The sequence below is a fragment of the Lepisosteus platostomus genome, chromosome 3, assembly GCF_059453375.1.
Source record: "Lepisosteus platostomus isolate fLepPlt1 chromosome 3, fLepPlt1.hap1, whole genome shotgun sequence".
NCBI lineage: Eukaryota > Metazoa > Chordata > Actinopteri > Semionotiformes > Lepisosteidae > Lepisosteus > Lepisosteus platostomus.
The window spans coordinates 62815742-62840482 of NC_142613.1; the positions used below are offsets into that span (position 1 = coordinate 62815742).

General features: G+C 36.7%; 1 protein-coding gene across 2 annotated transcripts in view; it reads right to left on the reverse strand.

The window, feature by feature from the left end:
- itpkb (inositol-trisphosphate 3-kinase B) overlaps nucleotides 1-24741 on the reverse strand; it is a 63385-nt gene that overhangs the window by 3592 nt on the left and 35052 nt on the right. For both annotated transcript variants that reach the window (XM_088626348.1, XM_088626349.1), the window contains exons 3-7: nucleotides 12397-12496; nucleotides 9883-10096; nucleotides 7950-8154; nucleotides 2303-2404; nucleotides 1023-1094 (exon numbers count right to left, since the gene is read on the reverse strand). In XM_088626348.1, coding sequence (XP_088482474.1) covers nucleotides 1023-1094; nucleotides 2303-2404; nucleotides 7950-8154; nucleotides 9883-10096; nucleotides 12397-12496 — 693 coding nt within the window. The remainder of the gene's footprint in view (nucleotides 1-1022; nucleotides 1095-2302; nucleotides 2405-7949; nucleotides 8155-9882; nucleotides 10097-12396; nucleotides 12497-24741) is intronic.

A 24741-nucleotide genomic window follows, 5' to 3' on the forward strand; every position in this document is an offset into this window, starting at 1 on the left:
AATATTTCCTGGCAGTACTCATTATGACTGACAATGTCTTCTGCTTTCACACAAAAGAGCGAAAAGGCCATCTGCTTGCTTCTGCAGACAATTTCAAGCTGCAGCTGTGCTTTTAGAAAGACACCCTTTTACTTTCTCCTGCTTTCTCCAGAGTTAATAAATGTGGCTTATCCTTCAATTTGAAATTACATATGACAGTGTTTGAAAAGCAAGATTTATCTTAATGCTTATTAGCTAATGCTACAGCTCAATCACACTTCCTGCTTCTTTTAAAATTACCTTTGTCTTTTCCGTCACCCATTGACTGCACAAATACTCTCAGTTCTTTAATATAAATATTACACCATCTACTGACTGCACAAACACTTGCATAAAAGATACACTTTGAACTTTGTAGTTTTGGAACACTATTTATACGGTAACTACTGTGTGTTCACACATTTTGTACAATCAGATACAGATTAATGAGATCCTTTTCATTAGATTTGTTTCTTTGGATGTTCTTTACTGAAAGTGAACAGGCATGTTGTTACAGTTATTAGTGAATTACCAAATGTGATATATGAAGATGACACACTAATCCCAACCCAACTTTCAGCTTGGTCTAGTTTATTTGTATTTACAGTAGCTCAGCAAATCTGTTTCAGGTGCTTTTCACACATGTAAAGAATTCCTGCCCTTACCAGAACAATGAAAGTTAAAGTGTACATAAATTCACCCAGCACCTAATGCAATATAATCTCTTAAGCCCCAGTGAAGCACCACATAACCATAAACTATGAGATCAGTGAACAACAGGTCTTGTACTCATTCTTTCATAGTTCTTCTTTTCAAAATGTCAATATTTGTTCTAGCATTATTAAAATAGTTCTTATAGTGGACGTTTAGCTTATTTATTTTGCCATTGCTGTATTTTTTTGCCATCTTCCTAAACCAAGGACAGAAGAATGGTGTTTTTTTAAATATAAATGGCATACTTTGATAATTATAAGGCTTAAAGTAACTATGAGAAAAACCATTACCTCGTGTGTTTTAAAAAATGATGACTGTTCCAAAGCATCCTTTACTTTGTTTAGTCGTTCAAGATAGGATTTCTGGAAAAAGGAAAAATAGATGCAGATGACAAGCATTAGTTTTTGTTCTAATTATTTGAGGTAGTCTGTCAACAGCCATAGAACGTCTCTTGTTGTACAATTCTACCACTGCTAAAATTAAACACATCAAGATGGAACCTCATAACTTCGTTAAGGCTCCACTACTGAAATCTAACTATATATACATTCTAAAGAAAATAAACATATCTCATACTTTTCAAAATATTAAAATGAGTTAAATGAGGTTTGCTATGGCCACTCCATCTAATGGCAATTAAAGGGAAGAATATAAAGGACAGGAAACCATAAATATGAAAAAAAGCACCAGTAAGGGTACATGTTTAGAAATTCAGAGAAAAATATAAAATTCCTTCACCAACTCCATAGCCTTTGTATCAAACTGAAGTTGCTGTTTTCAGAGGTGAAAAAAACAAAATATCTTTGGTTCAGGTGGTTACTTTGCAAATCATCTACAAGGATTCAGTCTGATGGGCCTTTTAGGAACCAACAGTTGAATATGAAGCCAGGTGTCATGAGTGGAAACTACTGGGAACTGCACAAAGGGGTAGGGGCATCTAATATAAACTACACAACCTATTGTGTATTGTCAAAACTGACAGTCCAGTCTCTTGAAAGAAACAGCTGGACGAGACTCTTGGGCCTTAATTTGTAATAGCAAACAAACAAGCTACTGTAGTTCAGGTGGATACCTGTGTCAGCATGCATAGACTGCAAAGGAACAAGTAATAGGTTTATTCCATGCTGAAAAAAGAAAACACAACGTTTCAGCCGTGGAGCCTTCACACCTGAAGAAGGCTCCACGGCTGAAACGTTGTGTTTTCTTTCTTTTTTTTTTCAGCATGGAATAAACCTATTACTTGTTCCCAAACAAGCTACTGTACATGGACCGACTGGCCTCCTTTCATTCATAAGATGTTTATGTTCTTACAAAGTCATCAACCATAAACCAGCTGAAGGTAATGACAAATCACCTCCCTGTGTGACCACATGCTGTGCTGAACAGTTGTATTACAACTTGTAATGTCCTTCACAGGTAGCACATGGTGTTCAGCAGCTTAGTAGATCTATAAATTTTAGAAACATCCTTTTCTTCTCTTCACAGTGAGGGAAGTCCTTGGGAACTCCCTCTCATTCTTGGCAGTGATTCAGAGCAGTCATGCGTCACAGGCAGGGGATTTCAGACTCACCAGGATATTCTTGTTTCCCTTGACAAAGTCTCGGAAGGCCTCAATCACTTGCTCCCTACTTTTTGTCTTCTTGAAGTCTCTATTTACTGTCCCATCTTCCTTCTGCGGGGCAAAAACAAAAAAAGGAAATCCTTCGATTATATCACTAGCATATAAACTGATGCAGTCGAATAAAATAGTACTTTGTAACCTCAATGGATCTAAGCAGTCACGTAAACAGATTATTAGTTTCTTTGGCATAGATTTTATGAGCTGCTTAGTGGTTTAATATTAGATAGCAATTGCCATACAGTACTGTATGTACACTGGAAATGTAAATAATTTTTGTATGAATGATCACTCTCCTCTTTGTCTCAATGCTAATTTAAGATGTCCCATTCATTTCATTATGGGGTCAAGCATGCACAGGATGTCCCAAACACCTGTGGACTTTGACTCATCCAAACAATGAACAATCTGATCAGCAGATGCTGTTGATGTACCATGTCAGGGTGAAGTAAATGGATTGTCTACTGACATCACTGGACCTGCTTATCATTAAGGTCCATCAAAGCCACCGAGGGAGGTTAAGACTTTAGGCAGGGAAGTTGAATGATCTTCACTCACAAACATTTCTGAGCCATCTTGAAAAATATGTTTTTTCTGAAGAAGGGAAGTGGCTGAGAAATTCTGTTTCAAAATGAAAAGCTTCAGTATATTTTGATGAAAACCAAGATGAGTGCAATCTAGGATTTAGCCACATTAACAAGCGTTGTATGTCATTAATGTGCTTTAAACAAGACCTTTATTTCTCTGCAACAATTCCATTATCCAATTTTTGGATGGCTTAAGCAAAGCAAATTACAGAAAATTGATGTCATGCTGACTCTGACTGGAAATTGCAACACTGCAACACTTGATTGTTTGGGAGCACATAATGCCAAAAAGATCCCCTGTCGTTAGCCAAGCTTATGGAGATGATCAGTGCTACTACATGCCATTCTACAGCTGGCCCCTGGAGCCCTGATTTATCTATTTCAAAATCACAACAAGAAAAAAGCTACTAGCTCAAGAGCTAGTCTTTCACGAGACAAATGTTAAAGAGAAAGGAGGACTGACTAGTCCTAGGATTAGGTAGGCAGGACCAGGGAGGAGGACAGCATGGTAGCACAGTGGTTAGATTTACTGCCTTGCAGCACTGGCATCCTATGTTCATTTCCAGTGGTACTATCTATATGGAGTTTGTATATTCTCCCTGTATTCACACGGACTTTCTCTGATTACTCCATTTTCCTCCCACAGTCCAAAAAATGCCGGGTAGGTTAACGGGGCCCTGTTGTAGGTACTGTATGTGCATGTCTGTGTCTGTGGGTGTCCTGCAATGCACTGGCATCCTGTCCAAGAGGCTCCTGCTCCCCTGTGATCTTGTACTGGATAAAGCCATTAGAAAATAGATGGATGGATGGTAACAACGGCATATTACAAACTCCTGTGCAAAAACAAAGGAAAATCTTGTTTTGTTCTAGATTTGGATATTTGAAGGATTCATTTCTTTTTATGAGGGTCTACTGAAAAGCCAAAAATAAGATTCCAGTCCTCTATACTGTAATAATTCCCACCGCAATAAAGCAATAAAATAAAGCTGAATTAACAAAAACTATTTCAAGTGCCTAAGTAGAGAATTCCTTAAGGGGCAATAGAGGAAAAGGTTCATACACACTAATACATTTACAGGTCTTGTGGATTTTATCATAACCTTTAATCTTTAATTAAACTTTAATCTTACTCTAATCCTTAGGTCAATAAGGTCTGCATTGATGCAGTGACCAGATGAGTACAGATGAATGCTCATTTGAAGTCTAACGACCTCAAGCTGTGTATTTTTGAAAGAGCTGTCAGTATATTTATTTTATCCTTTTAGAACTGGATGTTAGATTTAGATGAACAAAGAACCGAATCTTTATTAATGACAGTTATTTTTAGAGTCTTAAGACCTTCCGCACTGTACATTTTTTTGTGACTTCGTCTTCCTCATTACAGTGGACCATGTAACACAGACAGGCACTACGTAAGCACTGGCCAGACTTACAGGCACAAAGCCAGCTGTAAAATCTTTAAACTCTATCCAGAGGTTTCCCAAACTCTACTTCTCCAGAAGGTAACCTCGATTCTTTTTGCCCCAGATTAAGAAAGGTTGAACTTCTGTGGGTTCACCACTCTTGGGATAATGAGCTTGCACTCCATATACATCCGTCACAGATCACAACACAGAAACATGTCATCTGTGGCCAAGCAAAGAGAAAGGCTAAAGAAGTTATATTTTGAAAATGTTGTGCAAACTGTACCACATATGGTAAGAGTTTTCACAGCTCTTTGATTTACACAATATAGTAGCAAACAGTTATGCCCATATTTTAAAATGCATTTTATGGTTATAGTCTTCCACATACAACACAAAAGCATTTGACCTAAGTCATTAAGAACTGTATGTGATGATATGAAAAGACATATGGATAGAAAGAGAGGTGCAATATTTCCATCTTTAATTGCAAAACCACCTACCCTTAGGTGTAGATTAATAAGGGGATATATACAGTATATTATTTATACTGCACATAATCAGAAAACATAAGAAGAAAATGCTATATAATTCTAAAAATGACAATAAACAAGTCAATGAAATCGCATTTTCCATATTATTTCAATTCTTCAATTTGCTTCAAGTGTTTCACGAAATGCAGTTTGAAAGCAATTAGTAGCTAAACTCTAATGTTTGCTCAACTATATGATACTGATTTAAAGTTTTTTAGGTGCAAATCATTGTGTTTTTTATTTACTTTATAAGATTATTAGTACTTTGGAGAATCTGCTGTTATTTCAAATTAACAAGTAGGCAAACTATTTTCATCAAAGAGTAATCCCAGAATCATAGGGGGTGTCATAATATTAATTTAAATATTAAACGTATATGAAATACAAGACTTTTCACACCCTGAAAAAGATTTGAGTGTATGAATGGAGAGAGGTTTTATAAAGAAAAGAAAACATCAATATTCTACAAAATTTATTAGATTCACTATTGTTGGCCTTACTACAGTACCCCTCTTAGAAATGTATAGTATAAAACAACTAAGGATAATAAATCAGATTAATATCGTTACTTTAAATCTTGCTGGGGTTCACTACAGCCACCTGGGTGATACAGCTGGACTCCCACGTCACAGTAGATTGAGGTGAAATTAGTATCTTAACAAATACTAATACAATGGACAGAAATACAAATAAAATATTATGGAAAGTGAATGGAAAGGATAATATTGAAGTAAAATGTTTAAATATTAATATTGATATATTATTACATCAATTAAACAGCATAATAGGTTGTATACTTATGGGTAATAAAATAATTCCATTTATTGTTTGTTTTTGCAATTTTGTCAGAGTCAGTGCTATACTGTTGACAACAAGATAAAAAATTGTGAAAATGATGAGCAGATTGTGTTATTTGTGTGATGGACAGAAATACAGAAAGCAGGTCAGAAACCCACAGATCACCAGCTGTGTTAAAAAACGCTGCAAGCAGAACGCAAACATGTCAGACACCTTTAGAGATCTCCTATCCTAGTAGTGACCAAGCCTTGGTCACAACTAAGAACTGAAGAGATCAGGTCTGAAGGTACTAACTGGATTTAAATGTATCAATCAATCATCCTGTCACAGATAAATGTTTAGGGAGACTTGTTTTTTTCATGGATTTTGCACTCCACATTATATGAAAACATAATGTAACACAACAGGGGTTCAGGCGGGCGCCCTTGCCGCATTAGGTCGGCCCCCCACCGTTGGGGGCTCAAACCCAGGACTCCCACATCACTCAACAGGGACCCAGCCCGGTGAGCCAAAGAGAGATCTCTCCACAGCCCAGAAGCTGTGGTCCTGCTATCACAGGGAAGGGCGGTGACGTCACCTGCTCTGGTAAGCCGGCTCTTACACAGTGCCTGTCGGCCGTAAGCGTTACAATAACATACTGCTTTTGAGTCACAGACTAACAGAACCAATTTGCCGGAGTTTAAATTTTTCTCAACTGTTATGACAGGTATATCTTCAAAAGAAATCAATAACATTCTCATCAATTTGACATTAAGGACTGTTATTGTAAAACAATTTATCGTAATTATATTAGTATTGTCTAAAAAACAACTGAAATTAGTTAAAACTGATCATGTACATTGTTTATTCCAAACGCATTTTTACCTTAGGATATGACCAGACTGTAATACATGAAAACCAAGGAAGTGCAACAAGAATGGACTTTTTGTTACCTCTATAGATTCAAGTCTCTATACAGTGCTTGTTCTGAGATCTTTTGAATAAGGCAGAAAATAATAATTCTCCTCTTTGTGGAAACTCTTCTAAAGGCATTACAGGCAATAGCAATAATTAAACCTTAGTGACAAAGTCAGAGGCTGGTGGAGTGAATGACAGTGTTTTACTAAAATAGTAGCAAATTAAAAAGGATTAAGATAATCCAACACCAGGCTGAAATGCATTTGTTGGAGTTTTCAGTATGTCAGAAACTGATGACAATTACAATGGAAATGCCATGAGCAGGCTCGTTTTGTGACAAAAACACGCTGTAGTGTACACATCACAACAGGAACCCAGAAGACAGAAAATGATGCACCCTGTTGTCCATGAAACACGAAACACGTCAGAAACATTATTCCCTAAAATGCAAACGAAGCAGGCACTTCAGGGACACGGATATATGGAAAAGACACCTTCATTGTCATTGCCATTCGTATTTTGTGACTGTCTCTATGTTAAAATACGATGCAAATAAAGGTCTATGGCAGATTTAAAAAAAACTTATTTTAGATCTATACTTCTTTTAAAGTATTAATAACTTCTGATGATTTCAACATGGATTCTTTTTGTAGGGCTAGCGACAACCACATCACTAAAACCTAATCAGATGGAACAGGGTATTTAAGAACAGAAGAGACAAAGGGGGTTCTCTGAAATCTTTGTGTACTTACTTCAGTTATGAAAAATATAAACAAAGCATGAGACTAGAAGCCAGGTCTTTGAAGGCAAAGACTCGGCATCTCTTGTCCTGGGAAGTCACAGAGCTATTGAAAAATCCATCCATCCATTTTCTAACCAGTTTATTGAAGCCTATCCCAGCAAACAACAGGCACAAGGCAGATGCACCCTGGACGTCAGGCCATCACAGGGCACACACGGAGACGTGCACACTCACAAGAGGGACAGTTTTTTCAAAAGCCAATTAACCTGCTGGTACATCTTTGGACTGTGACCTGACCACAGCTCAGGAAAAGACACTTGAACACAAGGAGAACATAACAACTCGACACAGATAGTATCCCAGGACCTGAACCCAGGGGTCCAGCACTGCAAGTCATCAAAGCTAACCACAGGCATCCAGCACTGCCCCACCAGGCCCCTGATAAAAACATGAAATATTGAAATATGGTATAATAGATTTACCTCGAATCTTTACCTCAGGATTTCACAACATCAGACAGGTATGAAAGTATGTTTCACATCTGAATGAGTAGAAATCTAGTGGTACCTTGAGTTAAAAAGGTTTCTACTCATTCCGCTGACAGCTGCACACAGCTCGCCGTGCTCGAGAAACGCCCACCTTTATGCCCTCGATGCGGAAGCCCAGGGTGGCCGTGGAGCTGATGGTCTCCCTCCACTGCATGTACCGCGGCTTGGTGACGGCCTGCTGGGCCTGCTCCTCAGCCGTGGGGGCACTGGGGTCCACCTCGATCATCTTCAGGTACATGTCCTTTCTGAGGGTGGGCTTCTTCCTGGCTTTCGTGAGCTCGTCCTCCAGGTATGTTCTAAGAAGTGTAAAGAGGGAGAAAGGAAGGAGGAGAAAAAACAAAATTTCTGAAGTGTACGACGGACAAAATCAACTGTTCAGTTACATAAAAGCATGTTATATTGTTCACATTCATCTAAAATTATATACGTATTTGAATCCCGTTTTACACAAAAGCTAGTTCTGGACTTACTGTACTTATGCTACAAAGTCAATCCAGGAAAACACAGTGTAAATCAAAAACACACACATTAAAAACTAAATTCTCCTTAGAATACAAAGGGAGAGGGGGTTGCGTTTTGGGTCCACTCCTGACCAGAGAGTTGAATTCCCAAACAAAAACAATTAGATACATTTATTCCTGTGAAAGTTTATATAGTCGTACTTCCAAGTAAGTTTTAAATTAATGTTTGTTAATGTTTCAAAATTTCATGTTCAAAATGACTAATCTAAGCAAAAAGACACCTCAGGTTAACAGGAAAGGCTTGATGTGCCTTTCAGTTAAGTAATTTAATGTTGTTTGAAACTGAGTGCCTTCATTCGCCAAAACTGCAAACAACAATATTCTGGTATCACTCTAGAAAAGAGCATGAAGGTACATTCCCAGCCTTGAAGAGAGAAAATGACAAGGAACTTTAATTAAAGTCTTCAACATCTTGAAAGGTGCTGAGGCAAAGTTAACCCTTCATCAACAGGGAAACACAAACAAGAGGACACAAATTAAAACAAAGGGGAAGCATGTTTGAAAGTGAAAACACAAAGCACTTCTTTACATAAAGGGTCATAAGAGAGTCTAATAATCTACCCTGCCATGTTGTAAAAGCCAGTACCCTCACTTCTTTCGAGAATAATTTCCAGATGAGATATTTAGATCAAATAGCTACTAAATACCAAACAAGCTGGAAGGGTCGAATGGCCTCCTCTCATTTGTAAACTTTATGTTTCTAATTTTCAGATTCTTTAGAATGTAATGTATTTTACTGAATCTTCTTAACCTTTCCATTTGATTAGGCTGAAACCCAAACCCCGAGATCATTTGTATCAAGTTGCTTTGTTTGGACAGCTTAGCTCAGAATGTGCTCATATCCTGGCCATCTGGTTACTTCTATATTTGTACATCGACTCTGCTATGTTTCAGAGAGGTCAAACCTGAGCAAACAAATTTCTGTTAAGCAAATTTAAGACAGCATTGTGACCGCAGGTCAGTGAGTCTAAATCCGTGAGGTCTTTGCCCCACAGGGAAAAATACACCTTTTTTTGTGAATTAAAAAAATAATCTGCTATTCTACTACAGCATCAATCATGTAACAGAGATGAAAGTACATCATAACAAGGTAAGATTAAATATCAGAGTGGTTTTATTTCTCTGATACTAATCCAGTTTAATCTATATGCTAAATTCTTACTATGCACATATAAAAACATTGTTAATGATTAATTAGAAAAACAAACCCTGTCACAACATTATTTTATACACAGCAGCCTTTAATATCCATTTAACATCAACAGTCTTTTTCAGTCTTTTTGAGTCTGTTAATTCTTGGCACAGCTATTCTGTAGAGAATCTAATTGCTAAAAAAAATGCTGCATGGATACAAACAAGCACAACAAATCACTAAAAAAACTAGAAATACTGTAGCTTGCCTAGCCAGCTCAGTTTGTTTTTATTTTTAAACTGACAGCTTTAAGATAAAGATTAAACGTGCAGTACAGCAAATCACAGTCAGGTCATGACAAGGCAGCTGACCTGACGCCCATCTTGCAGTCCATGACACAGGGCAGCTCGAACTCGGCCAGCAAGTCGTCCATCTGGTTGTACTTCTCCCCGTCCTTCTCCACGTCGCCGTGGTACGCCGGCACAAAGGGCCTCAGCACATCCTTCATGAGCCTGTCCAGGCATCGCTGCTCACACTCGCAGTGCTTCTTCAGTATCCTTCCATTGGCTCCTGCCTTGAAACTACCTGGGTTGTGCACAGAGACCCTCCGTATGAGAAACTGAACTGGGACTAAAGTCATAGGCTCTGTATTTTCTGTATACGGAAATACACAGGTGTAGATGTAGACCAAGGGCATCATGGTGGCACAGTGTCACACTGGGTTAGCATGGCTGCTCTGCAGTACTGAGCCCTGGGTTCAATTCCTAGGCTGCTTTCTGGTGCTTTTAGGCTCCCCCTGTGTTCACATGGGTTTCCTCCAGGTGCTCTGGTTTCTCCCAAAGTTCAAAAATTTACTGGCAGGTTGATTGGTTTTCTGGGACAGCTGGGCCTGTTGGGAGTGTGTGTGTCTGTGTCTGTGCATGCCCTGCGATGGACTGCCTACTGCATGCCCACTGCCCCCATGAGCCCTGGGCACTATATACAGCAGTTAGAAAACGGATGGATGTAAATTAATTTGCCTTTAACTTCTGAAGTTTTTCTGATTTTGTCTCTGAAAGATCCGTCCTACATATTAGGTAAAGAAAAAGTTGTAAAAACACACAGGGATTTCTTACACCCTGTTTAGGACTTGCTTACCTAGAAGCCTGTCTACATTGTATGGTTGAAAGGGCCTTCTCCTGTTCCAGAGCGTTCCAGAGAGTTCCAGAGCCCCCAAGCTCTGGAACTCTCTCCCCAAGGATATCAGAGAGTCACCTTCTCTAAACTCCTTCAAATCCAGACTCAAAACCCTCTTCTTCAGAAAAGCCTTTACTTAACTGGTTCTATTCTTCACCCCTCTGCTTTTCTTAATACCACCATCCATGGTCTCCTCTATATATTGTAATTGTTTTATCTTGTGTTTTCTTCTTATTTATTGTTGTTGTCATCCTGTAAAGCGCTTTGAGAAGCCACCTTTAAAGATGCTTTATAAAATAAAGTTTATTATTATTATTATTATTATTATTATTATTATTATATTATTATATACAAATAGTCAAATCTAATATTATTCAATCAGGGTATGTGAAACAATCAAATTATGTTTGCATTTTTTGTTACATTACAATTATACTACTCCATGTATGACACTGTTTTCTAACATTATGATGTCATAATAGTTCTTGATAGCACATATACAGTACTATTGTATTTTATTACATTTTACACCAGTTAGTTAAAATTCACATAATTTGAAGGGAACCTTAGAATCTTTCCAGGCATTGCCATGGTCAAAGGGTATCAAATCTGAGCAGATATAGAGAGCAACACAGTATTGAACCTCAGTCTGACACTCAGAGAATATTGCTGCTCTGCTACGGGTCCAGAAACGTGGAACGAGATGACTTAAAGAAATACCTACACTGGCAGACTAAAGGGGCTGAACCCTTTTAGTTGTGAACAGACTATGAGGGGGCTGATACAAGTATTCAAAATCTTCAAAGGCCTTGACAAAGGCAAGCCAGTAAACTCTTTCCTCCAGAACACTGAAACAAGACGTAGAGGACAAAGTGGAAACTGCGCGGAGGCACATTCAAAACTGAGAACAGGAGGCACATCTTTATCCAGAAGGTTGTGGGAGAATACCTACCCTGCCATGTTATTGAAGCTGATATCACAGTACGGATATCACGGTTTACGCCAAGAAACTGCTACAGTAGATGATTATCTTCTGTACTAACTACCAAATAGGCAATATGGGCTGAATGGGTGTATAACAGTTTTTACATTCTTATGAGAAAGAATCAACTTTTGGCTGAAAAGGTCACAGTTTTGGTTGCAACATAAATTAATTTTCGTATTAATGACAGATAAACTTGCATACTTCCTGTCATACCTGGATGATCCTATCTGCAACTATTTTTTCCTCTCTTGACCAGAGTAAAAGATTGCATAAGAGATCAACAGATCTAGAATCTAGAGGCTTCCATTGTAAGAGGAGGGCTTGATATTTAAGAATGCCCCTTATACAGTACATCATCTGTTTTAGTATGGGGCATATTTCAGAATGTAACATTTTTATAGGTTTAAATAAATATCATGTATCTTCAATACAATTAGAAATGGCTGCAAATAAAATAAAACAATGGAGTATCTGCGGTGATTATTCTCTCCTGCTTTGCACACATGCCGTTCTTTCACTCTGAATCTTTCGCTTATAAGAAAAGAATTTGAGATCTGGGTCAATCAGAGTCAACGCAAGACACAGTCACAACTGTATTTTCAGAGCAGCTTCGGCCTTGTTAACTGAAGATTTCTCAGTAACATCTTGGTTTCTGACAGTCGCTCACGCTACATTTACTAGAAATGCAGGTCATTCTGCAGGCTGAGGACAGAGGTGTCTTTACCTGCATGTCCAGCGAGTTGGATCCAAGGATACTTCTTTTTGAAGGACATCACAAATGGAGACCAATGGACCATGTTCTTGATCTTCTTCCATGATTTGCTCTGAAATAAGTTTATATGTTTAGATTTTAGATAATTTAGATGTAAAATATACAGTGGCAAACACAATGATGTTGGCAAGAAATTAACTGCTTAGGTTAGAGGATTTCCAATCTTGTGTCTTCATCTTTAATGAAATCTGCAGAATGTTACTGCCTGAGGAGCTGCTAAATGGCCCCAGACTGTGGTGAGCATTCTGCCCAATCTCTGAGAATGTATGAAAATAAAGAATCACCAAAAGAGTCCTCAAGTTAAATTAATCAGTTGACAAATTTGGAAACACTTTACTGCTAGGTTTACCCTTTATCACAGAAAGTTAGCCACACATATTTTACAGTTGTATATCTGATAAAATTAAATTAAAACTGTGTAAACACAAATTCAGCATGAAGTTTTATTAGCATCTGGTCCTTATATAAATTTGCCTGACAGAAGAGACTAATGACCATCAAGTGCCTAAAAAGCTCAAACCATTAATGGAGAGGAAAGAAATCAAAATGCAGATTGTTTGCATATCCCCATCAACAGCAGTGTGGCTCAGCTGCTCTCCTTCACAAGTGCTGTTGCGTGATGCTAAAGGTGCTAAGATATTGCCTTCTGGAAGGATGCAAATTATTTAGGGTTTGCAAAGCATGTCTGCCTACATCCAAAACTACTAAAGTCACGCTTGTGAGGTTGAAGGAGGTCTTGTGGCTTTCCTATGAGATGAGGAAACCTCTGTGAAGTCTGCACATTATCACTGGTACCCAATACATTGCTTACAAAACAGATGGCAACACACTACACAAGTACTTTTATTATGTGACAGGTAAAAGCCTTGATATATACAGTACGAGTTAAATTTAAGAATTTCCTTCACAGGACCAGACTGGGTTTAGAGTTTATTCCAGTTACTAAGATAACACAATTTATCGCTACATGACACTTTGAAAGCACTAAGCAATGCTCTATCACACAATAATAAAAGTTTTTCCCATCAGCAAGCATATTATGTTATGCACATTACTATTCTTTGATTTCCTTGCACAACTGCAGTACATCGTTTGCTGAAAACACTAATCTGCAGCAGTACAGGAATTTTACTCTGCAATCATGAGTGCAAAGAGAACTGAGTGAATAAATTGTGATATCAAGTGCAGCAGGGAGATACAGTATGGGAAAAATTGAAAATGAACATGGCATGAAAGTGGTGCAATGAAACTTTGTGCAAAACATAATATTCATTGTACTACAATTAAACAGCCAACTGTCACAAAAAGACAGTACAGTATATAGAAAATGCTTAACCAATTAAAAATTCTCAGTTCTCAAATCAGTTGCTGCAGAGATTGCTAAAACACAAAAAAGGTAAATATGATGTTTTCCATACAGGTCAAAGACCAGATGCATCTGCCTATTTGCAAGCTATTATGTATAATTATGAAGTTTTTTATAAGCCATGTGAATTACCTGAAGAAGCTGTTAAATGATTTCTTGAAATTCAGTTAGCAGCAGAAGTTAGAGGTACTAGTTGGAGCTACACACTTTGTTTACTACCAGTGCAGATGGTGTGCAAGTCAGTGCTGCTGCTTTGTGACTCCACAGTCAGGCATGGGATTTAACTGTGTGGAGTTTGCATGGTCTCTGCCCGCTCGTGTGCGTTTTCACAACGTGCTCTAACATATTCTCAGAAAAGGAAAATCGCTCTAGGTTTGATTGGCTATTCCAAGCGCCCCCTTTGTCTGCAGTCCCATGGTAGACTTCAGTCTGTCAAGGGGGATGGTAGTTACATGTTCTCACGCCCACTTTGTGTCTTAAATTATTCTCTACCTCAAAAATCTCTACTAGGATGAGCAGGTTTCTGAGAAGAGATCATCACTGGTTCGATCACAGACAATCATATACTGTATAATGTATGTCCAAAAGAAAGAAGTCATGAGGTGTTTGTACAATGTACAATGTGCAATTTCAGAAAAAGATTTTTAACTGCAAGTAAGATGACACTTTTATAAGTCTTAATAATTAAAATTGTTAGTATTCAAAGGAAGAACAACTTATTTTAGAATCTTCAATACACACTTAACAAAGTTTCTTTACATTGAAAGTTAAAATACATGACATGTACATTTTCATAATATATTATTTATTGCCTGCTTTATAGATGTGATTTTACTATAAAACCCCATGTCTTAAAATGGTTTCTTAGGTTTTACAGTACACATTATAAATTAAGCACATTAAAACTGGCCAGCTTTGATAAATCTACTGAACATTTCTACTGTTGTATATCTAGGTCTTTATATTTAAAAATGATGACTCCTTGTTTTTGGTTCTTTAGTAGGTGGTTAAGAGCTGTGGTGGAACCTGTAACTGTGCTAACACACATTTTCTGTTACCTTAGCCACAGACATTGCAAAAATACTAGTTACCTGTAGGACGCAATTAATTGTTAACAGTGTTTTTTACTGTAGCAAGTATTTCCTGTTGTTCTCTCTGCTTGTAACTATATGTTCATTAGCTACTTAAACCAAGATTGCAAGTGTTTCTTCCCTGTCTGCTAACACACTTCACTCTATCATCTTTAAACAATGCCCTTCATTTGCATCCAATGATAACAAATCACAATGGTACTCCAACACTCTAGTAAAGCTCCTAGAATAAAAACTGTTTCAGTTTTTTTTACTGGCACTGTTTCATTTTTTAGGCATAAAGTTTCCATCTTAATATTAAAACAATCTGGCGCTGAATGGTACTTATAATTACTTTGTCCTGACAGATTAATGCTGACCTTATTTTGGTCACGCGTTAACAATTTCTCTGCAAAATCATTTTTTCATTGATTTCTTTTTATCTTCCTAATGGTGAAAAAATGAAAGTATAAAAAATAAGAGTACGTGAAATCAGCTCTCCACACCCTTTTTATGTTCTCTGCCTCTGTTCATTCTGATCCCTCAAAACCATCCTTGGTTTTAAAGTTTTCTGTATCTTTTCCTTGAAAAAAATATAGACTAATTCAGGATACAAAAAATCAAAATACTCTGGATGTTGTTCTTCAATATAATGTAATAGACATCACAGACAACTTAAAAAGGTGTTTGGTAGGACCCTCTTGACATAATGAATAGACTTTAATAGACTCTTCTCAGAATTTGTTTCATTATCTGATGGCAAATTTTGAGCAATTCAAGTTTCTGCATTTTACCTCACATTAAACCTGAAACAAAAACATATTTTGGACTTAACACCACTTGTTTCTCAAATGCAGACTTTTTAAGCATTTTAAACATTTTCAACTCGACTGATAGCCATTCATCATTATCAATAACACCTACATGCATAGATATTTAGTTCACATTCCTGAGATAGTCTTCATTCCACCTGTACTGACAAGTGCAGGCAAGAGTTCTGGCAAAATAGAAATGTAAGCCACATGGTTACAGTTGTAAAAGTTTTAACAATATTCCTGAAAAGGCCCTGGAGAAAGAGGTGGTGAGGGGTTCAGAGTTTTGTTCTAATTTTTGTTCTCTGGTAATCATACATCATATTTTAAGTTGCCCTAAATAAACATTCCACATTCTCAAGAAAATGTATGCCTTTTTATATAAAATCTTATAAGAAAACACAAATGTGGTAGCCAGAAAACAAGAATATATGTACATTTTCTTTTTCTGGTTTGGTAAAACACATCCCTGCCAAACAAAGCCAGAAGTAAGCATAAATGTTATTTTGGAGCTCTTTTGTTTTTCCACTGTAGTACAATTTTTCCCCTAAAAACTAGATAATGTTATTTTACTTAATGAAATGTAACTGCATAATCTTTGTTTAACTTTCCATGCTGGCTTAAAGGTAAATTCCTCTCCTGGTCTTCAAGTTCTGTGTGGGATTTCCCTTATTTACCTTGTTGGTTTCAGTCTAGAGGAAGCCTTTCTTATTCATTCACCATTTAAATCAACAGTATCCAAGGTCACTGATAAAGAAGCCAAGGCACTACATATGTAAATCATGTCAAGACAGGGTCTTTCGTAAAATTTATTAAGATTTATGAAGGCAGTGTCCTTCAACTGCCGTTTCTTAACGAGCTGAATTTCTAATATACAGTATGAACCACACAATTGCTCTTTCATCTTAAAACCAATTAAATACAGTACATTACTGGCAAGGCATTGTCCTATAATAATTGACTACCAGTTTACAACTGTATCACGACATGGTAGACATGATAGAGGCTGGGAGCTTGATTTGAAAGAGAGGGCTGAATAAATATATTAAAAGAAGAAATTACCCATCTCATTGTGAAGGTAAGATCAGTCCATCACCTTCTTCATGGTGCTTAAGCTCCTTCACTATCACAAAACCGTACAGCTGCCGCCACGGCTGGCCTGCTCTCTTGTCTTTCGAGAGGTACAGTGCCGTGAAAAAATATTTACTGATTTCCACCATAAAAAATGTGTGTCCATAAAAAATTTCCCTCAGGGGACAATTAAATCTTATTTTATCTACTATTGCTAATTTTTGACACTGAATGTTTTCAGGTTTTCAACCAAAATTAGATAAAGGGAACCTGAGTGAACAAATAACACTTTTTTTTTTACTTATTTCATTTATTTAATAAACAAAGTTATCCAACACCAGCTGGCACTGTGTGAAAAAGTAAATTAAATAAGCTGATTGAATACAACCAGGCTTGATTACAGCCAGCCCTGCTCAATATAAACCTCACTTATTTTGACCCTTACCATCAGAGTCAAGTTGCCAGCACAAAGATTCAACAAGCACATTATGCCACGATCAAAGGAAATTCCTAAAGAGATCAGAACAAAGTTGTTGATATCTATCAGTGTGGAAAGGGTTACAAAGCCATTTCTAAGGCTCTGGGACTCAACTGAACCACAGTGAGAGCTATAATCCCCAAATGGAGAACACCTGGTACAGTAGTGAATCTTCCCAGGAGAGGCCGGGGTGCCAAAATGTCTCCAAAGGCGCAGCGTAAAATCATCCAGGAAGTCACAAAGGATCCTAAAAAACATCCAGAGAACTGCAGGCTTCTCTTGCCTCAGCTTAGGTCAGTGTTCATGACTTCACAATCAGAAGAGACTGGGCAAAATTGGGCTTCATGGGAGAGTGGCAAGGCAGAAACTACTGCTAATCAAGAACATAAATGCTTGTCTCTCAATTGCCAAGAAGCACCTGGATGATCCCCAAACCTTTTGGGAGAATGTTCTATGGACAGATGAGTCAAAAGTGGACCTTATGTCTGGCGTAAAGCAAACACAGCATTCCACAGTAAGAACATCATACCAACCGTCAAACATGGTGGTGGGAGTGTGATGGTGTGGGGATACTTTGCTGCCTCAGGACCTGGACGATTTGCCATAACTGAAGGAACCATGAATTCTGCTCTGTATCAGAAAATTCTATAATGTATGGATAATGTCCCGTCATCTGTCTGTGAGCTGAAGCTGAAGCGTAGTTGGGTCATGCAGCAAGACATGATCCAAAATACAAAAGCAAGTCCACATCAGAATGGTTAAAAAGAAGCAAAATGAAACTTTTGGAGTAGCCTAGTCAAAATCCAGAGCTAAACCCAATAGAGATGCTGTGGCAGGACCTGAAATGAGCAGTTCATGCTTGTAAACCTACCAATGTTTCTGAATTAAAGCAGCTGTGCGAGGAAGAGTGGGCTAAAATGCCTCCACAGTAATGTGAAAGAATTATAGAAAGCGTATGGTTGCAGTTATTGCAGCTAAAGGTAGCGCAACCAGTTATTAAGGGTAAGGGGGCAATTAATTTTTCACACAGGGGATATGGGTGTTGGGTAACTTTGTTTATCAAATAAATGAAATAATAATAAAGATCTGAAAACATCCAGTATGACAAATATGCAATAATAGAGGAAATCAGGATACTTTTTCACAGCACTATAGCAACTTTACAAACTGAAAGATGATGTTCAATGAGTAGATCGGATTTGGACTTAGACTGATTTTAAAACACAAATCATGCAAGAAAGAAATGCATCATTAGAGTCACACATAAGGAATTTGTGATCACAATTCATCTTGAGAAACAACTAAAGAAGCTACAGGTACTGTACCACTGAGTTGCTATACACATTCTAAAATATATGTTACCCTAAAATCTTCAACATGGACAGCTGTTTAATTCATATTTGCAGAGACAGATGTACAGGATTTTGAGAAGGAAGGAAAATGAATGAGTTAAATGGCGATCACGTTTTTAAACTTTTTTAAAAATTTTGTTTTTGCATTTGGAATTGATTTAAAAAGCTTGTAGGGCCATCATCATAAATGTTTATAATAACATTTTATTATTATATTATTGAGTACTTTTCAAGAAGCTCAAAGTGATGATCAACAGCAAACAATTCACAAGTTAGAAAAATGAAAGTGAAAGAAAAAGGCACGATACAGTTAACTTAGTGAAACCAAGAGAAAGACAAATTCCGATAGTAAAAGCTTTAGTAAAAATGCAAGTCTTTAAGAAAAATTTGAAAACTTTCACAGACTGTCTGGGATTTGGACAGGGAGTGTCCATAGACATGCGCACAAGAATGCTTTATCATCCATTGGGCAGAGCCTGATCTTCGGCTGAGTTAGAAGGCCAGAAAAAGCAGATCTACAATTTAAAAGTGAGCTTATATGGTTAAGGCAAGGTGGAGATAGAACTTGCTTTAATCAGCATTGGGAAAATTTTAAGAGCCTACTCTAAAATTAACAGGGAGTCACTGTAATCTAGAGAGGACAGGATTTCTGTACTGATGCAGTCTACTTTTATTTAGTACAAATATCACTGAGTTCTGGATATACTGAAGACTATTTAGTATTTCAGAAGATACTTGAGCAAGTAAAGCATTAACTTTACTCTTATCTTGAAAAAGATCAAATCAGGTATCAATGTTTCAGTATCAAACAGGAAGAGCAATAGTCTTAATCTAGCAAAATTACACAGGTAAAATAAAGATGACCTTGTGGCATTAATAACGCGCTTTAAATGATAGTACAGAGGTACACTGAAGTCAGCAACTTTGCAAAGCCCATGTTGGAAAGCATATACAGTATGTACAACTACAGTACATTCATGTCACAGTCTCGTTTAGGAAATCTGAGGTATCCATATCTTAATAGGATCTCAACTGGTCCTAAAAATAGATCTGAGATTTATCAGCACAGAAGTGAAACCCTAGTCCATGAGGGCAAATAATGTAATGGGAACAGGTAAATATTAATTTGAGCATACACCGAAGCACAGCTCCAGCACACAACCCCGTGGAGCATCACATCCACAGAGATCTCTTAATGCTGACACAGAAAACAAAGCTTCAACAAAATATTGGTATACTATAAAACAAAAATGTAGTATAACGAGAGCAACAAAAGTCTCATTACACTACCTAAAAAGCACTACATAAACCCTGGTAAAAATGTAAACTTTTTGAATAAACAGAAGAAAAAGAGCACAAAGACATTTAATGTATGACATTTTGATTAAGGATCATGACCAAAGTAATAGTAACACAAAAACATGCCTTCTGATTCAGAAAGAAATGTAAGTGCACAGACATTCTTTAAAAATAAAACTTACTAAAAGCAAAGATTTACACACATTGTTAAGAAAAAAAATCAGCAGTTTCTAAGAGATGTATGAGGCTATAATTAATCGTTTCTTTGAAAGTGGATGTACACATCTCATTAAAAACAGAAGGACTAGCTTTTGCTGGTTAAACAATGCTGGAAGAACATAAAAGGTATTAACAAACATCTCTGTCTCACCACTGAACTTTTTTTTCCATTCACATGTCCTTTTTGTTCTGGTCTAGCAGAGGAGAAAAGTTTTCCAGGAGAAGCCCAAAGAGTCATCTCATGTGAACTTCACGCCACTGTAAATATGAATGACGTGCCTTGGCATCACATAGTTTCTTCACACAAAAGACATGTTGATACTTGGAAGGTTGCCTGCCCTTGTTCACACCTCACTGCCTCTCAAAAGCAGGCAGGCAGCTTCTAAGAAGCATGTGGTGGAAACTCCAAAAAGTAAGAGGTCAATGTTGTTCATGATTACAGTATACAGTATGCTGTCTGATCAGCATCCAGAAGTGTCTCAAATAACAAAAGCCAGAAAAGAGATATGCCAGGCCAGATAACAGGACCTAGTGTGGTTTGAGACTTTCCTATATTTTGTTTTTTTAAATCATAATCCCTTCTTTTATCAAATTAGTAAGAGAGTTCAAGGACCATAAAACTGCATTCATAATTACACACCAAATCATTTACTGTACAAGAATTTAAAAAATAACATCCTTGAGCTCTCTTATGACTCAAGCATTCTAGGTAAAATAATACTACAAATATGTCAGACGTCACATGTGATAAAGTATACACTGACACTTTTGCAATGCAAAGAACCTGAGTGTACGCAAATTATTTCGGGGATCACGTCTATCTTAGTTTGAAAATGATTAAACTCATGTTTTTCTGTTCTCTCAAAGTGAAAAAGGTTAATATAACTGCTTTGTTGGTGCTATACTGCCTTGAATCTCATCAAGTGGCAGATGCTAAGGCAGGCCCTGGTTACTGCTTTGATAATAGACATTAGAATATGGACTTGCAACCTTAGGTTTATTCAAGGTTTAGAATTAATACCAAGATTTACTTTTTCTGATCAGATGTACAACTTCTTGCAATAACATTTTTTTTTTTATTAATCTTACTCATTCGGTTGTTAGAAGGTTATCCATGTAAGGATCCCAACTAGCTGTATCTTAAATGATCTAAAGATGAGCTGCAGTTTCTTGAGTAGAAATGATTCTGATTTGAATTTTCAGGGCACTTCCTTTTAGTTTTAACTTGTTTGTTCTAGTCCTTGTTACACAGTTGGTCCTACAGTAGTTCTCTGGATAGATTTTGTCAATACCTCTCAGAATTTTTAATACTTTGGTAAAGTCTCATTTGAATGAGGCTACGAAACAGCATTACACCTCTTTGATAAACACCATGCATACAAAATATATAGCAAAATAAACCGTAAGGCAAACATAACTAACCTTAATACCCTTCTTTCAAATAATTCTGAACAATTTTCAGTGCAGTACTGGATCCAAATATTTATAGTATTCTAAACTAGGTCTTACCAGTGCATTGTGTGATTTTAACATGATATCCTTTGACTTCAGTTCTACATTTTTCACAAAATATCTGAACATTTCATTGGCCTTCTTACAGCTTACCACACTAGATGAGGACACTGAGTCCACTTAAACACCTAAATACTTTGGATAAATCACTTCCTGAAGCTCAATGCCAACCATCTTTTCTTTATAATGTATAATCCTACATGCATGTAATGTTTGCACATTTATGCATTTCACTTCATTTGTCAGGTGTCTGGCTAGTTATAAAGGGTGTCTAAGTTCAGTATTTCTGTAACACCCTTTCTAAAAAGAAAATAGCTGTCCCACATGAGGATCAAACTCACCACTTTCTTGTTTTTTATTTTAATCTTTTATCAGTGGTTATTAGTTATGACAAAGGAAAAATCAAAGATATGCTCAAAAGAGAGAAATCCAAACACTGTTTACATAAACCAGAAGGTATAACACATATCCTACAGGCTATCCTTAATCAAACTGACAGTAATGAAGAGTCCATTGATTTGCTTAGGAAAACTTAGCCAAGTCAAGGTTACTGCTGTCTGCCCTTTTCACAGTGTGACTAAGCCAGGCTTGATTTGAGCCACACAAACATTTCCACTGACATTCAAATCAGTGACCTAGAGCTTCAGAGAAAAACAAGCAGCACTTCTTGTCCACACAGCGAAAAGCAGACAACAGATCGTTTAATTCTACAGTCTAAAAAAACCAAAATGATACAATTTACTGTATCTAGTTATTAATCTGGAAGTCTATATTCCATTAAATCTTACCGTGATAGCTGTTTTTTTAACTAAGCTCAAATTAAGCTCCCAGACACTTGAGACAGTTCGTTCTATATAAAAGTGAATTACAAAGAGGGAATACTCTCACATGCACCGTTCTGATAAGAAATTAAAAGAAAAAGGTGGTTCCACACATGGGACAGGTATTTTCTATTTAGCAAGGGTGTCACAGAAAGACTTAAGACAACCTTTAGAACTAGCCATTTATAAATTACAATATGAATTTTAGATGAATGTATCAATAAATATCTTCAATCTAGGGAGGATGACTTCAAACAAACAAAATGCCTTTGAATTTAAAGCATTAGGTTAAAGCACCTACAGCACATTCTCTCAACACACTATAAACAAATATTAAGGTCTATTTCTTTGCTAAAGTATTAGCCTATTTTGTTGCTAATTTACTGTACCTGAAATCTAAGAAATAGTTATGCCAGGTTAATTTCACATTTAAAGGCAGAAGGAGTGCGTCAAAAAAGGGTGACAAAAAAGCACCATTCTGAACTTTATTTGCACTTTAAAAAAAAAACTCTCCAGTCTAACCGGTACCTGTCAGAGGGGTTGGTTTTAATTGACTGCCTAGCAAAGAGCCTGAAAGAATGCACACTGCGAAGCCTGAAGAGCCGCAGGATAAGAATCCTCAACTCTGCTGAACCTAGCTGTGGATTGAGAAGGTCTCTGATAAAACGGAGAATGTGGATTCTGTCTGCTGTGTATATTTTGTTCCCGCTGCAACATCTTTGTGTGCTCTTTTTGTATTTATAACACATTGTTTTGAATTCAAGCATACGTTGGTTACCTTCACATACAGTACGTGGGAATATAACTAGCGCCCTTGTGTTATTAGTCAATTAGTTTAAATACACTCCCTGGTGCCCACAATCCATCATAAACAACAACATACTGTAAAAGCATAGTTCTACATCAGTGTTAATAATAGATAGGCAATGAGAGACATGCAGCAAGAAAGCCAGTTTAACACATACTGTACAGGACTAATTAAAGAAGCAACTGACTGAATGGAAAGACCCATAAGTGAAACCAAATTTTAAATAGACACCAATAACAAATTTAATTCTAAAATGGAGCAGTGTTTAGGTCATATAAATTCAGATTCTAGAGAATAAAACTCCTTAATTGATAAAGCACAAGCGTATCTGAGCACAATGTGTGAAGACACACGAGGAAGCACACTAATGAAAGATGAATGCTTCCACAACACACTCTGCTTTTCGTTTTGCCAAATAATTAGGGCTAGTTAGGATGTTTTTAAAACTAATTAGAAAACACTGATATGTAAAAATATAAATAAAAAATAAATCTAAATTTAAATGTAATTATGTAATATATAATTTAAATAATGTATAAATTTGAAAAAATGTTACATAGTTCTCATGTTTAAATGTATGTAAGTCTATTTTTGCCAATAATTTATTTAAATGTACAACAATCTTTGTACAACAAAATCAGTTTTAGACTTTAATTCTATCTTTTTTTAGTTTACTCCACAATGGTTATCAGCATTAAGCATGTGATACTTATTAACATGTTGTTTGTCTGCTTAAAATGAGTCAAGAAAGGGAAACCAAAGAAAAGACCTGTCTCCAGCCTAGATGAACACTCATGCATTCCTCAATAAGCACTTTGTCTAAAATTGGCAATAATCATTGTCTGTAAAACCACAATGATGAGATTAGAAGTAAAATTGATTAAAAAAGTAATTACCTGTATTTCTCTGATGAAGCAGAATGCTGACTGTATAAAACTATATAGAACAATACTTATTGATCTCCAGATCTGAGATATAAACGAAGGCACCATGGTTTAAGATGTTGTTCCTTGGGTGGTGAAAACACCCAATCTGTTTCCACAATGAATCACAAACTGAAAGAGCCTAACTCACTTCTACCAAAATAGAAACAATATATATATATATTTAATTGCATTCCACATTAAGTATTGAGAAAAAAAAACTCTAGTTTCCCTGCTTTGATTCTACTGTCAAAGAAATCAATCATTGCCACTTTACATGCAAATTCGTTCTTCCCTTTAAGAGACAGAAATCAGAGCTCTTTGAGAATTGGCAAAATTCAAAGATTGGATAACCACATAAAACAAGCACATAAATAACTCACTAACAAGAATGAGACAAAGCTGTGACTTTAGTTACGCTACAACGTATCAGTACAACATTTAACAGAGTTTAAAACACATCTGTTTTTCCAAAACATTTGTATAACATTTTCCTGTGTTTTAAATTTCATGGCGCAGACTTATAGGAACATGGAAATGAGGCCAAGATGAACAGCAATGGAAAT